General features: G+C 41.1%; 1 protein-coding gene across 1 annotated transcript; it reads right to left on the bottom strand.

Annotated features, from left to right (window-relative positions):
• Positions 1 to 1,221: 1,221 nt before the first annotated feature.
• LOC306920489 (arrestin-C-like) lies at positions 1,222 to 10,132 on the bottom strand (the record flags this gene model as incomplete). Its single annotated transcript, XM_079497279.1, has 15 exons — positions 1,222 to 1,292; positions 2,175 to 2,224; positions 2,522 to 2,545; positions 2,659 to 2,736; positions 3,882 to 4,019; positions 4,298 to 4,370; positions 4,533 to 4,617; positions 5,301 to 5,436; positions 5,578 to 5,654; positions 5,757 to 5,816; positions 6,839 to 7,032; positions 8,328 to 8,372; positions 8,511 to 8,571; positions 8,710 to 8,740; positions 10,125 to 10,132. The coding sequence occupies 15 exons, from the start codon at positions 10,130 to 10,132 to the stop codon at positions 1,222 to 1,224; spliced, it is 1,131 nt and encodes a 376-aa protein (XP_079353405.1).
• Between the last annotated feature and the right edge of the window lie 7,544 nt (positions 10,133 to 17,676).

Genomic DNA, 17,676 nt, shown 5'->3' on the forward strand with positions numbered 1-17,676 from the left:
ATGAATTGAAAACGGTGGACCCTCTTGTAAACAAGTGTAATGCTTTATGGCGTCGTCCACTCACAGTTTTTGTATTTTGTATTGAGTTGTGCTTGGAATGTACTGTAATTCTGCAAACTGTTAATAAATACGTCAATCAATTCAATCAATCAAAAACACCAATTAACCTACTGGTAGTTTTGGCACTGTGGGCAGACCTGTGCGCCAAATCGAGCTGGAAAGGAAAATCAGCATCCCCATAAAGCTTGTCAACATACTGAAGCACAAAGTGCTCTAAAATATCCTGGTAGATGGCTGTGTTGACTCCAGTGTGAAGTTTTCACTGTCAGTGGACCAACACCATTCACATAACATGGTCCCAAATCATCACTGTGTTTTATCAATTCCAGAGTCAACACAACCATCTATTAGGATATTTTACAGGACTGTGTGCTTCCATATGTTGACAAGCTTTATGAATACACTGATTTCCTTTTCTAGCAGCACTTGGCACCTGCCCATAAAGCCAAAACTACTAGTCATTGGTGTACTGACCATGGTATCACTGTGCTTAACTGACCAGCCAACTCAATCTATGTTTGATTGTCAAGAGGAAGGTGTGAGACACTAGATTCAACAATACAAATGAGTTTAAAGCTGCTGTCAAAGCAAATTTGGGCTTCCATAACACCTCAACAGTGCCACAGGCTTATCACCTCCATGCCATGCCCCGTTGATGAAATAATTTGTTTAAAAGTAGCCCAGACCACGCATTGAGTGCATAAATAAATTAACATACTTTTCAGATGGTCGACATTTCTGTATATATAAACATGTCATGTCTCATGAGAGAGAGAGAGAGATCAAAATAATCAGAGATAAGGGAGTAGATTGGGGGAAACAAAGTGTTTATTTTGTTGTTGTGTTCAGATTGCTCTGCATTTGCTCATCATTTTTCCAAGTCCTAATGATGCAGCAGTACAGAGATGGTGAACAGTATAGAGATGGTGAATAAATGCATCTCTTCACATGTATAACATGTAAAAAGACGAAGAAGAAGAAAAAAACAAAAACACTACATTGTAAACTATGACACATTTCCACAACTGTAGAACATTTTAGACCACACATTTATCTGTAGGTTAATCTATGGAGGCCGGCAGGAGGATATAGAGCTGCTTCATCAGTGACATATAGCTCTGACAATAATGTTTGAGAATGCTTGAGTATCCACTTCTGTCTTCATATGAGGTAGCTGTCTCCACCAGTCGTTTTCCTTCCGGTGGTGCGTCTACTGAAGATTAATGTCTGATCTGTGAGAATATGAAACAAACCAAGAGCACTTACAGCCATTCTATAGCCTTTGAGTTCAACGTCAACCCGTTATTTCATACAGAAGGATGGTCTTCCTGCTCTCTTTGTCGCACCTTCACCGGTGCCATGGCGGACTATGCATGGCAGGGGCGTCCTCTTCCCTGAGCCAAGCCTAAGCAGCAGGCTTGGCTCAGGGAATATGATGCAATATTACACTTGCACTGTAATAGTATTGATTAGCAGTGATTGCCAAAGTCCAGGAGTTTCTCAAATGCAAATGGCGGCTTCTACCACTTTTGTTTTTCAGTAGCCTATACAAGATGCATATACATCTCTAGAACAAACTCAGCATGCACCCAGTTACGCAACGTATAGGACTATACCGGCATGACAACAATTTCTGTTTACCAAAACATTCCAAAGACATGTTTGTGCAGATGCTACCCTTAAATAAGGCAAATATTACTTTGCTAATTAAGTGCATTGCTATATCAGACAGAAGAGGCAATTGGCCTGAAACACATGCCACTTTATACAAGGGAGCTCACCTGATCTACGGAGCCTTTAGTCCAATTTGCTACAGTGTATAAAATAAAAAACACGGGGGGGGGGGGGCAGACAGACATCAACTGTGTGTCACATACATACGTAATGAAGTAGCTAGAATAAATCAGGCTTCAGTTCACAGTTCAAAATGTTATGTTTGTCACATTATAGTGTTTTACTTACACTTCTGCTCCGTGGAGGCATTGGACAAAACAAAGAGGAGAATTAAGGGACAAATCTTCAATTAGGTTTTGCTTAAATTCGTTTTTGTAACGCTCTCTTTCCTTATATGTCTGACTGCTACTCTGTAGGTTCCTGCTAAACATTGCACGCACCTGCAGGCTTGGGTGACATCAGAATCAGGGGGACCTCGCAGGTGACATCACTGTAAGTGAAAATAATAATTAATAAACATTATTCTTTAACCACTTTAACCCTGGCGCTTGTATTTTGGCATTATAGGCTAAATGTTTTGAAAATGCTATTATTTATTATTATTAATTTTTAAATGGATTATCTACAAGCTCACATCACATCTCAATCAGCTATTTTTGTTTTGAAACTTTGTAAAAAATGAGGATCAAGGGGTTAAACCGAAGTACTACGTTTGTTGCATAAAGACAGCTTATGGCTAAATGGTGGTGTGAATGTTTACATGGAATAAATACATAAATTCTCTCACCTTGCTGTTAGGCCACCCAGAAGGCTGTGTTTAGATGAAAAAAAGAAAACAAAATCAAAACATGCTCGAATAGAGATTGAAGATACAGAGTAGATATCATAGGATGTATTGTTTATTGATACAGGACCAGGACTTACCCTCCACCTCCGACCATCAAGTTGACCTTTACTTTGTAGGCGATGAGGATTCCCTGCATTTCCTTATTCCCTTGGCTCCTGTGAAAGTACAGGAATAGTTTAACCGTGGCTGTTGGAAACTTACTTATATCAGCTCTCAACCAGGTGGTCTCCAGCTAAGTTAAAAATCTGCATTACTTAATTCACATTAGAGAATATAGAATAATTGTTATTTTGATCAACGTTTGCCTGTTATCTCTCCTATATGGTACCACATCAATACAGCATGGAATTGTGGACAAAAAATGGTGGTCCGTGGCTCAAATGCCGAATAAATAATTGGCCTTGATATGAAAAGACTGACTTATAGACTTATATCACAGACTGTCAGAGAAGAGAGCCCAATTTATGCTTTGTCACACGACGGTGTAACTCACTGAAAATAATAGATTTTCCAGCCATAAATGTGACTTGTCGCATAAATTGAGCTTAATGAAAGAGTGTCCTTGGCTTATGACTCGGCTTCAGTGTTGCCAGATTTAGCAAGAGAAATAAGCGAGCAGGTCTATGAAACAAGCAGGAGCACTTTAAACCTAGATATTTAAACCTAAAATAGCCGATTTACAAGCTCATGATGCGTTGTGAGCTTGTAGATATGCTTTTTTATTATTATTTCTTTTCAGATGGGGGTCAGCAGACAAATGCATATTAATTTGCAACAAGCGACCTTATAGATTAGAACACATCTTCTCAAAGTGGGTGCCGCAAGGCACCCTTGCATCAAGGGTCTGGAGTTCCAGACACACAGGAACGCACACAGGGTGCCGGCCCGATTCCGGCGAGCCGCCCCGCGTCCGGAACGGTTGAGAAATTACAGAGTTACCGTGTGGGGGTCCCTCTATTGTACCCTCTACTGTACTGTCACTGTACTGTACTGTACTGGCACACCCAAAATCACCATATATACAGTTAATATGTGCGTGTGTTTGTGTGTGTGTGTGTGTTAGGTTGCGCACAGGTGGTGAAAAACAACCATGCTGTTTTCGTGCTCAGACGCACCCACACACCCACCCACACACATAGTCACTTAAGGAAGTGGTTGCACCACTTAAAAATGTAATTCAGTTGTGCCGTGGATGGAAAAAGTTATTTACAGGGGTGACCATCATGAGCCAAAAATGTTTGAGAACCACTGTTGTTGAAAAAGCCGCCAGTCATGGCCACCCTGCTTGGCTTACACTTACAGGGTGGTGGACGCCAGGTTGGTGTCATCATTCTTTAACTGTCCGTCCACGGCGAGACCGCGCTTCTCTTTGTTGTTGGCCAGAATGGGAACAAATTTGTAGTCCTTCTCGAATGTAGCGCCGGCATTTATTGTCTCCCTGCATGTGACAATGATGAGAGGGTTATTATTATGACTGGCAATTAAAATCACACTGCTAATATATAATATGTGGTTAATAATAATACAAGTTCTGGAGTCGTCTCACTTCACGCATTGATTTCATTTCACGTTCACTGGATATATTTTTTATTTTTTTTATCTTAAATGCAATTCATATAATACTACTAATAAACAGCGTCTTTATTCTCAAATGTTTCTCTCTATAGTTATAAACCAACTCCTATATTCATAAATTACACAAATTAGGAGACTTACGCATACTCCTCAGTGTGGACAGGTTTGACGTAAGTGTCAGATGAGTAAAGGCATACGGAGGTTTGCTGCTCCACTAAACGGAAAGAAGAAAAATATCAGTTAAAATCATGAGCCGCTTGAACACACACACACACACACACACACACACACACACACACACACACACACACACACACACACACACACACACACGCACACGCACGCACACGTTTTCCGTTTTCTTCTTACTACTCACCCCAGACTTTGATTTTACTTATAACTTTGGTGGTCTCATTGGTGACTTTTACTTTCACACCGATTGGATCTCCGTGGTAGTATAGCTATAAGAGTGACGACAAGAAGTTGAACGTCATTAAATCTAGTATGTACAATAACATGTAACGTTCACAACATGGGGATACATTTATTTTACAGCACAATGTATGGACAATGCGGTGTGAATGTAGTTTATGCAAAGTCATTCTATAGGCCATGGTTTCTCAAAGTGGGTGCCTAGGGTGCCGTGATGCAAGTCCAGGGGTGCCGCAGAAATACTTTGATATAATATTTTATTTGAAATTTGTCAATATCACTTCAGTTTTAACCACTTAGACCCCTCATATAGTTTATTACTTGCACGGTACTTGATCTTCTTTTTCAATCTACACCAAATCACTAGTTCTACAAGCCCACAACATGTCTCAACGGAGCAGGTTGTGAGCTTGTAGATTTGCTATTTTTGGTGAATGTTCCCACCAGAACAGGGATACCTGGCCTGGGTTCATGTGGTTAAACGTATCTGTCATAATGGAAACAGACATTCTCTATAGTTTTCATGCTGTGTTTTAGGGGCAAATATTTGCATATTTACGTACCGTAATATGAAATAAATGTAAGGTAATGGTGCTGTAAAGTATAACAATGTAATTCAGGTTTGCCATTGGATGAAAACATAAGTTACAGGGGTGCCCTGAGCCAAACACGTTTGAGAACCACTGTTCTTCTAATCCAGGCCATGGTATACCTCCTTTTCCAGGGCGATCTCCAGGTGAACTGGTTTGTCAGTCATCATAAATTGTTTTGTCACTTCAGCCTTGGGTCCAGCTTTGGTGTTTGGCGGCGCAAACTGGACTTTACGGATCATCAGGCGGGCAGTGTCCCTGACAGCATGCAGGGAGAAAGACGGGTAGAGTAGAGAGAATCAGACAGCTACTAATTTCATGAAAGAGCACAGGGATAATTGTCGATGTTTGCGAGGTCATACAGAATATTATAGTTTGACAGTGAGTGAGCGTACATACTTCTTCGAAATCGCCTCATCTGGGTTGTCTCTCTCTTTGGCGATGTAGGCTTTCACCTCAAAGTCAACACCGCAAGCCTATACCAAGAAAACAAAACAAAAAGTGTTTGTATATTGGAAAAAGTTTAAAAGTAGTTAAGTATTATAGGTAAATAAGTGCTAAATATAATTGCAGTCTACCTTGCCGGAATCACCTGGCCCAGGCTGCAAGGACACTGAGCACGGAAGATCTGTTGGCATCTGGAACGGACAGGAAAACCACACATACTGTAAGCTCACGAATGGATTTACACAGTATATGAGCACAGTATGAGGTGCAGTGTTGTTTTTGGCTGCACATTTTGATTTTAGTTTTAGTCATAGTCTCTCGAACAGTTTTAATTTAGTTTTAGTCACATTTTAGTCACCTGTAATGTTTTGGTGTTAGTCTAGTTTTAGTTGACTAAATATCACAAGGTTTTAGTTGACTAAATCTACAGTTAATTTAGTCGACTAAAATGTATTTCGGCGGGCCTTGATGCCGTCGTAAATAATGACCTAATTTTACACTTGCTGAAAATAGCAGATTGCGACGTGTTGTGAGCTTGTAGATCGGCTATTTTCAGCTTGCAAACCAAGTGTAAAATGACTTATACTGGATCTCTTGTCCACTAGTCCCTTCCTAACATTTTAGTCTAGTTTTTATTTGTTGACGAAATTGTCGATAAATTAGACTTAGTCATCATGGCTTAGTTTTCATTTAGTTTAGTTTTAGTTTTCGTCAGTGAAAAAAGGTAACCAATGAACATTATTCGTCATCGTTTTAGTCGACCAGATCAACGCTGTAAGGTTGTCAATGGTTTAACACAGTCGTTCTCAACCATTTCAGGCCGTGACTCCCCACTTGGAATTGTAGGAGTTTAGGCATTACATTTTGTTTGACACAGTTCCCACAAATAAATATTGTGAAAACTATCTACAAGCTCTGCACAATGACTCGCGTTGTGTGACAACCTGCGAGGTGGCGTGAGCTTACTTGGTTACTAGTAGCTTGTAGATCGGCTATTTGCATAATCTTTCCTCTTATTTTATTTGAACATTTTGCCAATGTTTGAGCAGTTTTTATTATAATATAGTTTGTTGACCTTTGATGTCTTTTTTTATTTTGTTGGTATTCAAAGGGTCTTAAAAATCCATAAACTGTCACTTTACTGTAATCCCCCCCCCCCCCCACACACACACTGGTTTAACATGCCAGTACAGTCGAGAGTATCTTCAAACACCTGGAATGAAAAGGGTATCGCTTGCTCCCCGACTTTCTTCATCAGGGAGTCTATCATGGGACTTTTGGGTGGCGATCCGTTCTCTGTTGGATACAGCTGCTTGCGCAGTATCCAGATGTCCCTTCTGAAGGACATTCCGATCACGTCCAAGTCGTCACTGCCGTAGCGGAAGGCACATGCCAAGTACAGCCATACTGTAGAGGCAGAAGATGGACACGGGGATCACGTTAGCCTTGGCTTGGAGTTGGAGTTCAGAGTGTGTGTGTGTGTGTGTGTGTGTGTGTGTGTGTGTGTGTGTGTGTGTGTGTGTGTGTGTGTGTGTGTGTGTGTGTGTGTGTGTGTGTGTGTGTGTGTGTGTGTGTGTGTGTGTGTGTGTGTGTGTGTGTGTGTGTGTGTGTGTGTGTGTGTGTGTGTGTGTGTGTGTCTTAAATCAGCGGGTGGGATATAAGCCGTGGTGGGAAGTCACTAAGGCCTCTTTGACCATCTCCAGATAAAACGGCAAAGTCCCATTGCGTTCTAATTTTTTATTGACCCTTTACGAGAACGCACACTTTATGAAAACGCTATAATATCGCTAGGTGGCGGTAACGGGCTGCCAAATAGACCAGTCACCCACGTACAAGAAGAAGAACCAGGTAGCTCCGCGTCCCTGTTGCCGGCTGGCATTTTATTTACATCATGGTTTTACATTCACCATCGCTGATGAGCAGCACTTTGTAGGCGAGGAGGGAGGCTTGTTCAGGAACTCCATTATATCATAGGCTATATGGCTCTGCATCAATGTAATAAACATATGCGTTGTGAGCCAACGTGAGCCATGATGTCATACGTTTTGCGGATTCACTGTTTTGCCTGTTTACACGGAGAAGGGAGAAAACGGCGTTCTCAAAGATTTCCAATCTGGAAGGTGTTTTCACTTTGTTGCGTTTTCATCTCCTGAAAACACCGTTCTCGTCTAATTCTATTTAGCCGTTTTCTATGAACACCGTTCTCGTGTAAAGACCACCTAAGTATGCATACTCCAACTACTATACTTCAGTACAACTTTACGGTATTGTTACTTTACTTAGAGGCAATTATTGTAATTATTGTTTTTACAATTATTTGAAAACTTGTAGCATCCATGTTGTGAGCTTGTAGATCTGCTATTTTCTAACGAATTAATTATGTATTTTGAAAACGTAACTTAAATGGGACATTCTGCAGTACTTTTCTGTTGGTACTTTAAACAGTGGCACTATGTAAACCCTTTTCAATGAATAGAATGCCTTAATTTTCAAATGTCAGCACTTCTGTTGGAAACCGAGTTCAAAGCTGGGGTAGAAGAGGGAAGTTACATAGTGTAGCTTGGAGTATATTTTGATGCCAATATACTGAATATACTACAGGACCTATACTTGTAACAGAGCATTTCTAGAGTGTGATATTGATACCTTTTACTTGAGTGAAACTTGATGTGAGAATGTCTTCCATCACTGGATATAATTACCTTTTCTGCCGTTGAGATTAGCAGGATCAACTTTAACAACCCCATCTGCCAATAGGAGGAAAAAAAAGAGAATTAAACTGTAACACACACACATGCACGCACGCACGCACGCACGCACGCACGCACGCACGCACACACACGCACGCACGCACACACACACACACACACAAGAGGGCTACATACCGACTACTTCAACACTGTCGACATTGTCACAGAAATCTCTCTTCCCCAAGTACAAGGAAATCTAAAAGAAAACAAAGCCATAGAGAGGAAAAGATGATGCCTTCATCAACATTTCAGGCTGCAGAGCTATAAATTGCACCCCGGCCTTCCCCAAGGCAGAGAAACTCCCTCAAGTGATCACAGTTAGAATGCCACTCACGTCGCCATTGTGACTGGTCTTCTTGAAAACCCTGAGAGGAGAGGTAAAAATGTACTGTCAATTTAGGAATTAAAACATCATCGCAGGGACACCTGTTGCTCTGCTGCAGTGTTGTTTTTGGCAGCACATTTAGATTTTTAGTTTTAGTCATAGTCTCTTGAATAGTTTTCATTTAGTTTCAGTCACATTTTAGTCACCCGGAATGGTTTAGTGTTAGTCTGGTTTTAGTCGACTAAATATCGTAAATGTTTTTGTCGACTAAATCTACAGTTGATTTTGTGGAACAAAATGTATTTTGGATGGCCTTGATGCCGTCGTAATGACTGTTTTTTTTTCACTTACTGAAAATAGCCGATCTACCAGCCCACAACGCGATACATTGTGAGCTTGTAGATCTGCTATTTTCAGCATGCAACCAAGTGTAAAATTACTTATACTGGATCTCTGGTCCACTAGTCTAGTTTTTATTTGTTGACGAAATCAGTCAGTATATTTAGTCTCAGTTTTAGTCATCATAGCTTAGTTGTTATTTAGTTTCCATTTAGTTTTCGTCAGTGGAAAAAGGTAGACGACGAACATTTTTCGTCTTAGTTTTAGCCGACGGAATCAACACTAATCAACTCTGCTGGCTAGTCTTCAATTCCAATTAGGACTATAGGTCAGGATGACACTGACCCCTCACTCCAATCCATTTCTGTGAACATGGATTAGTGGCTGTAAGGCCTGCAAGCTCTTTGTCTAATCTAATACAGCATTTACTGTACGTAACATTTCAAGGAGAAATGTCCCCCGTGTTTTGATCAGCATGATGTCAAGCCTGATGAATATAAACTACGCTTCCATGCTCGATTCCATGCTGCTGGTATCGGAAGTTTGGTTGGTTCAACAGTGAATTATATTAGCTGATTGTGTTGCCATTCGTAATCTGCCTCAGCCTTGTGTATTGTAATCCGTTTATTTTGCGGATGATCTGACAAAACGAAGCCTGTAATCCCTTGTAGAGGTTGTTGCTTCCTGCACTTTTAATCCCAAGTGTTAAAAAAGGAGAGGAAAAGGAAAGGTGGCAGAGCGAGAGGTCTTTTTGTGTGTTTCTGAATGAATTTATTCTTTGATGCCAGGATACAAGTACAACTGTTTTATACCACAAATAATTCCTCCATATGTGATAACAGTAGCATGCAATTAACATAGGCACTCCAGTATCTAATTCTGTTGCTATTCAGTAAATGTTTCGATGTTTTCTAGAGCTGAAGGGCAAATGTTACATCATTACTGAATAGTATCCAGTGCTAGAGCTAATGTCCATTAGCAAGGTTCTAGATAACTGAATATTATGGATACCTCAACAATGACACAGAAGCTTCTGAATATGCTTGAGGAGTTGAAAGAATAATTAGTTCAAATTCAATACTCACTTCGACATGGCTGTGACTAATTTGACGAGGGTGGCTGTGAATGAAAGACAAAAAACAACATGCTTATCAAAACTTAATTGAGACATTACTGAACATCATGGGAATTGTCAACAAACAACAGCATTACGACTGCACTGGTCTGGTGCATAATTTGTATTGAAATCTGAATTTGTTTGTTAGCAATTTTTCAAGGGAGACACATTAAGGACAGAATTGGATACATTAAGCTACAAATTGGTTATACAAATCAGTTCACGTCAGCTTTGGTTAGACAGGATTTTATGTTTTTCCATTAACTGAATTATAATCAATCAATGCACCAGTTTATCTGATATCTATCCTAAATGTATTGGTACGGTAACCATCAGAGTGTTGGACCATCCTCAGGAAGAACCATTATCTCAGTAGTGAAATAATATCCCCACGACTATAGTACCGGTAGTACACCTAATTAGTAATCATTGTACCATTCAAAAAGTATCACACCTGTGCCACAGCTTATGATCATAATAAGATTATTAAATATTGACCCTGTAGGAGACTTTTTCCAGGTCGAAACGTTGGTATTCCTTGAATGAATTATCCTGCATCGTGGCTAGGAGTGCAACCTTTTCTTCACTTTTAGACGTATTTATTTAACGATACTGGTGTGGCGCGTCCTTATCTCCTGTTTGTTTGCCATGAATATGAAATATGCAGTAACACGATTTATACATTTTTTTTTTTTAAAGGTTAATTTGAGATACCCATGTTGTGAGAGCCGGCATAAGGTTCAGCCCTATACTCACGTTTCTTCCTCAGTTCCTTTGCGGTGTAATCCGTCAAGTGTCACTCCGGTATGGCAGTACAGTAAAGTAATGTGTGAGCGCTAGTAGTAACTGCTGCCCTCTGTGAATTAATACAGTGACCTTTCAACCCTGTATAAGCCCCTAGCTGCCTTCAGCTTACACAGCCTGTCAGAGGAGGAGTCTTTTAGAGACAATCTCATTAATCTCATTAGCCCACTGCTTTTTTGGGTCCACAACAAGTTTAAAAATAATCAACAGCATGGGGACTCGAAGGGATTAAAGCCCAAAGAAGAAGAAGGATTGCTTTTGTTTGGGTTACATAATTTACATGTGACGTGTGAAATGAACGCACAGATTTTACTGTGTTTAACTGTTTATAATATAATACAGTGTGTTTCAGCAAAGTATATCTATCAATGACCATTGGCCAGTGGTTGACCTGGTCTACATAGGAGATTATTATTATGATTATTATGGAAATGTTATTAAAAATCATTACAGGATGCACAGTGGATGACAAATTAAACTTTTACCCTCTAGACAATCTAAGCTTTCAGCCTTATTTTTTGGTTGAAATGACAGATCTAGTAGCCTAATTGAATAGTTGTGGAATGTGGACATGAATGTGGATGAAATTGACTGGTCCCTGAGGTTATTGTAAAATATTATCTTGTTCATGCCTGTATAAACCATTAAAACTGGGAAAGCATCTGTGTCATTTTAGATTTTAACCACTTATTCTATACATTAGCTATTCAAAAATAACAGATATACAAGATAATATATATCGCGTCACTTGTACGTACGTGTCGTGTGTACGTCTGTAATCCACGTATCTCGAGAACTGTCAAATTCGACATGAGCGTTCCACACCACCACAGTGAGTGCTGCCTGGTGTTGAGTCGGTCGATACACCATTGTCCAGAATCAGCACAAAAGCCTCCAATCTCCATATATGTTATCAGTGGTATATATGAAGTTATTAATGTGTAACAAAGTATGTAGTAAGTTAAAGCGTGTATCACTATCAAGTAATATGCCATTAGCAGATTACAGCATTAGTCTGTTCAATTGTTGAAGTGAATAATAGCAGGTGTAGAGAGAAACTGACAAATACTTACTAAAACACGTTAAACAAGAAGAAGAAAAATAAATTGTGGCTATACTTTACTAAGTAAGGATTATACAACAGGTCGTTTCGAGAAAGCAATCTGATTGGTTGAAACAGCCTTCTAGCCATGCTTCAAACCAGCATCATGGAACGGCTAATCAAAACAAAGAATTCAGCTGCTCTGTTTTCCCATACTCGGTGGCTAGGCTAGCTAGTTTCTTGGGACATTTGTGGTCGTAGTGGCTACATCTGTCAGTAATTTTCTTAGTTTTAAGGTTAACTGTTTGTTGCAAGGTAACTTCTGTGTTGCTTTCGGAACTCACCCTGTGGGCGAATTCCTGCAGCATCGCAGGCGTGCATTTATGACGTTAAACCACCCCCTCTCGTGTAATATTGCTTAAGTATGCCGTGAGCTGGGGTGCTTTCATTGAAACATTGTCACCATGGCTTGAATTAGGATATTGCGGACCAGCTACTGTAGGTACCCTCAGTGACTGAGCGTGTTCCTCAGATGTACTGTATTTAAATCTGACTAGACCTGTGCCCGTCAGCCACCGGCCTACTTGGGAACAATGCAAGTTGGGAACCTAGTATGCAATACCCGTTGTCATAGCACTCGTTTTAACAGTCTGTCTGTCTGTGTCCCTTTTATGCCCATATAAGATCTCTGTTTCTGTCTGTCTGCCTGTGTCCGAAGAGTGCAAACTTACTGTGAAGAGTGGACTGGTTAAGTAATCAAATTGCAGGTGTGGGGTTGCCCTAGCAATCAATTGGCTGAGGCAGAGGCTGGGGATTCTACGGCCACATACACATGTACAGAACGATGTTCTGTGGTCTGTCTGTGTTTGATGGCCGGCTCAATGCTTTTCCAATGGAAGTCACTGCATGCAGGTTTGACCAAACATTTGTGTTTGATGGCTGTGTTCTGCCCATGTTCAAACCTTGTGACTTCCATTGGAAAAGCATTGAGGTGGCCATCAAACACAGACAGAACACAGAACATGCGTTTGATATGTGTGTATGAGGCCTACAGGTGACGGGACTTGGGCTCATTGGAGAACCTCGTCACCTCTGGAGTGTTAAGATGTAACAGACACCCTGAGCGCACAGGACAGAGTTCTCCGCCCTATCAATTAGTAACGCCCAGCGCTCAAGACGGAGATTGATCAAAAGGACGGAGATTATTGATATCAAAACCGATCGCATCGCTCCACAGGCTGGGAGTGTCTGTTGCACAACACTCAATGTTATTTTCCGGTGGGACATCATCGAAAATGTTCCCCCCCCCCATTTTAGGCGACGAGATCGAAAATCTTAAAACGTTAATAACTCGATCTAAATCATTCCGTCCAATTATAAGAAAAGATTATGTGTTAGACAGCCCACCGCGGTCCCGTCGCTAGTCGCGTTAGAATGAATCATACCTCCCGTTGTTGTCGATCGGCTCGGGAGTGTTTTGGCTACATCTAGCTACTTCAGCCACATCCAGGATAACATCCGGTCCGTCGCTAAATGTGCTCCGCTGCTATAAATCGCTGGGCGCTATGATTTAATGTATTAAATAACCCCGGGTGTTCGGTGTGTTAAAGGGGTGACCTGACTGCCCTCCGCCTGTCAGTCAGAGGCTTGCGGAAGGTCTCGACACCTCTGCAGCCACCTACTATAATGAATGGTTAGACTGATGACCCAGGGTCTGGGATCTCTTTAAAGCTGCCCAGGCAGGGCACCAGGGCTGCTGATTAGATGGTCTGTTCATCAGCTGGGGGATGACCCAAAGTTCACAGGGAAATCCCTGCAAGGTTATCCTGTGTAATACCCTTAACTATAGCACTTCTTTCTTGGAAACTAGCTGCTATACATTAAGCTACAAATTGGATATACTGTACGTTATTTAAATCAGTTCACGGCAGCTTAGGTTATTTTTTTGACAGGAATTTATGTTTTTCCTTTAACGGAATTATAACGTATCATTACACATGTGACCCTCTGATTGGTTCTTATCTTAGAGTGGAAATCAATGCACCAGTTGGTGATCTGATAACTATCCTAAATGTATACTGGTACTGGTACTGTATGCACCATTATCTCAGTAGTGATATGTCATATCACTGTACACATAATTAGTAATCATTGTACCATTGTACCAATCATTGTACCATTCAAAACGTAGCACACCTGTGCCACAGCTCATGATCATATGATTATTAAATATTGACCCTGCAAAAAGGCCTTTTCAGGTCCAAACATTGGTATTCCTTGAATAAATTATCCTGCAACGAGTGTGCAACCTTTTCTTCACTTTTAGACTTATTTTAAGTCAGCAGCACATCTGCGCCCTTCTCCTGTTTGTTTGCAATGACTATAAAATATGCAGTTTACTATTTAATATTAATATAATCAAATTCACGATTTTAAATTAAAAAAAAAAAAGTTACGTTATTTGAGATACCCATGTTGTGAGAGCCAGCATATAAGGTTCAGCCCTACTCACCTTTTTCCTCAGTTCCTTTGCTGTGTAATCCGTTAAATGTCACTCCGGTGTGGCAGTACAGTAATGTGTGAGAGCTACTACTGTGTGCATTTATACAGTCAACCTTGTTGTATAAGCCCCTGCCTTCAGCTTAAGCAGGGGACATACTATAGTTTTCACGTGTGTTTGGGGTGAGGAGCCCGCCCCATGCAGCACATCATGCACAGCCTGTCAGAGGACGCTTATTTTAGAGACAATCTCATTCATTCATTAGCCCACTGCTTTTTTGGGGTCCACAACAAGTTTAAAAATAATCAACAGTATGGGGACTCGAAGGGATTAAAGCTAAAAGAAGAGTGCTTAAAATATGGGAATTCGCAGCATGCACACAGCCTAGAGTCAGAGGACGCTTATTTTAGAGACAATCTCATTAATTCATTAGCCCACTGCTTTTTTCGGTCCACAACAAGTTTAAAAATAATCAACAGTATAGGGACTCGAAGGGATTAAAGCCAAAAGAAGAGTGTTTTCAAATACAGGAATAGCTTTTGTTTGGTTGACCTGTACGTGCCCGTCGGCCACCGGCCTACTTGAGAACAATGCAACTTGGGAACCTAATAATACCTGTTGTCAACTTGTCATAACACCCGTTTTAACTGTCTGTCTGTGTCCCACATGGAGATCTCTGTTGTATCTGCTTGTCTGCCTGTGTCTGAAGAGGGCGAACTGTGAAAAGTGGACTGGTTAAGTAATCAATTGTCAGGTGTGGGGTTGCCATGGCAATCAATAGGTTGAGGCAGCTGGAAATTGCACAGGTGTAGCACAGGCAGAGCCTTTTGTGGTGATTCTGGAGAACCGTGGGTCCGAACGACTCGATTCCGGGCACTGCACTCCCTGGGGGGGGGTGTGGAACGCGTGTGTCGAATGTGAAGTCGGTGGGTCAAATGGTTCTCGAGTTACGTGCACCTCTGCAGCCACCTATAATGAATGGTTAAACTGATTGGAGACCAGGTGTCTGGGATCTCCTTAAAGCTGCCCAGGCAGGGCACCAGGACTGCTGATTAGATGGCCTGCTCATCAGCTTTGGGATGACCCAACGTTCACAGGGAAATACCTGCAGGTTTATCCTGTGTAATACCTTTAATTATACCACAGGTCGTTTCGAGGAAGCAATCTGATTGGTTGAAACAGCCTTCTAGCCGTGGGTTAAACCAGCACCATTCACCACCTAATCAAAACAAAGAATTCACCTGCTCTGTTCTCCCAGAGCGCTAGCAAACTCGGTGGCTAGGCTAGCTAGTTTCTTGGGACATTTGTGGTCGTAGTGACTACATCTGTCATTAAAAAAATATATTCTTTCAGCGATTTTCTTAGTTTTAAGGGTAACTGTTGTATAATTGCAATATTACACTCGAGGGTGTGGGTTAACGTGATTATTGCCACTTCAGTGATGCTTGCGGAACTCGACTTCGTCTCGTTCCTCACCGCATCCCTGTCGTGGCAATAATCACGTTAACCCACACCCTCTCGTGTAATATTGCTTAACTATAGCACTTCTTCTTGGAAACCGGCTGATGTTACAGTTCAGAAAACCTCCTTACAGTCTACAGTACCAGTGTACGTCATCAATGGGGATTCCAAGCAAATAGAAATGACAGGCTTTCTCTTCCTGGAAAGTTAGCATGCTGAAATATAAGCCATTTAATTAGTGTGCTTAATTGCCCTAATAGGGCAACCAGACTATAGTAATTGTAAATGAGCGATACTTTGGCGCGCTACTCCTCCCACAGTTTTTGCCGCACGCACTCGAGCCAATTATGTCAAATCGACCAGCTTCATCGGGAATCGTGTGATTGCTCATTGTTAAGAGAAATGTTGTATAGTTTAATTGATATTAATTAATTAGTTCTCCATAGACTGGGAAGATCGAATTTCCCTTGGAGACCATATTGTGCCCTATTTACAAGACTTGGGGGGGAGGTTCATAATAATTATGAAAATTAATTGAAAAGGAATTACATCAGTCGGACTATGTTTTTCCCTATAACTCTTGAACCGTAAGTCGTAAAATCAAAATGTCCTTTTCCAAAGATTCCTTGGGTCCCCGATAGACTACGCCCATTTCCGTTAGGAAAGAATTTCCACCAAATTTGAATTTTCTTCAAAACACACTCTTTGCTCCTCCTGCTACAGATGTTGTCCAAATCACTCAAAAATTGCTACAGGTGATCTCTGGACCTATCCGATTAAAACACCACAGGCAGTATTTTGAAGTTAGTGGGAGAGGCCTATTTTACAAAAAAAACCATGAACCAAACGTCCAATCCACCCCAAATTTGAATCAGATGTCACGGGTGGTTTAATCAACCAAGAGCCAAAAGCAATTCCATTTTCATCCATAGGGGGCGCCGCAAATACAAAAAGTGTAACCGTTTGTTGCAGAAAAAAGATTTTTGGGGGGATAAATACCCTCCAAATTACTTACACATGATCACAGGGGTGACTTGACATTGTAATTGTCTCGCACAATTAGTGGGAGGGGCCTGTAAGCGATTGCAGCAACCACACCGATGATGATGATGACTGATGGTAGGTAGGTTTCTGAACTGTCCACAGCCCTCCTCTGACATAGTGTAGACAGAAATTATAGCATCGTATAATGAGCATAACGACGGCTATCAAATATAAAGATATGGTGCATGGTCCTTTAGTTTAATAGATATCTAGGCCTTTAAAATGTTTTTACTACGTATTTATTTGTCTCGTGAACAAGTTCCAGTGCTGTAGGCCAGGAGTTCTCAACGTTTTTGGCTGGGGACCCCCGGGAATGCTTTGGCCATGTCTCGTCACCTCACCCCCCCCCCCCCCCACCCCCCAAAATGATTTGGCGACCACCCGAGGGGTCTTGACCCCCAGGTTGAGAACCCCTGCTGTAGGCTATAGTAATAATAATTATAGTACAGCTACCCTGCCCACGGCTAAATGGCCGTCTAAAAAAAATGGGGTAAAGATAGTCTAGTCTTAGATTAGACTATTTATAGACGGTCTAAAAATAGACTGGCTAATCAAGATCTAAATATAGACCGTCTATAAATAGAGGTTGAAACGACGTTGTTTGAACGTCTAATCTAAGCCTAGACTATCTTTACCCCATTTTTTTAGACGGCCATTTAGACGTCTAAC

This window comes from Electrona antarctica (assembly GCF_951216825.1).
Source record: "Electrona antarctica genome assembly, chromosome: 1".
Classification (NCBI taxonomy): Eukaryota; Metazoa; Chordata; class Actinopteri; order Myctophiformes; family Myctophidae; genus Electrona; species Electrona antarctica.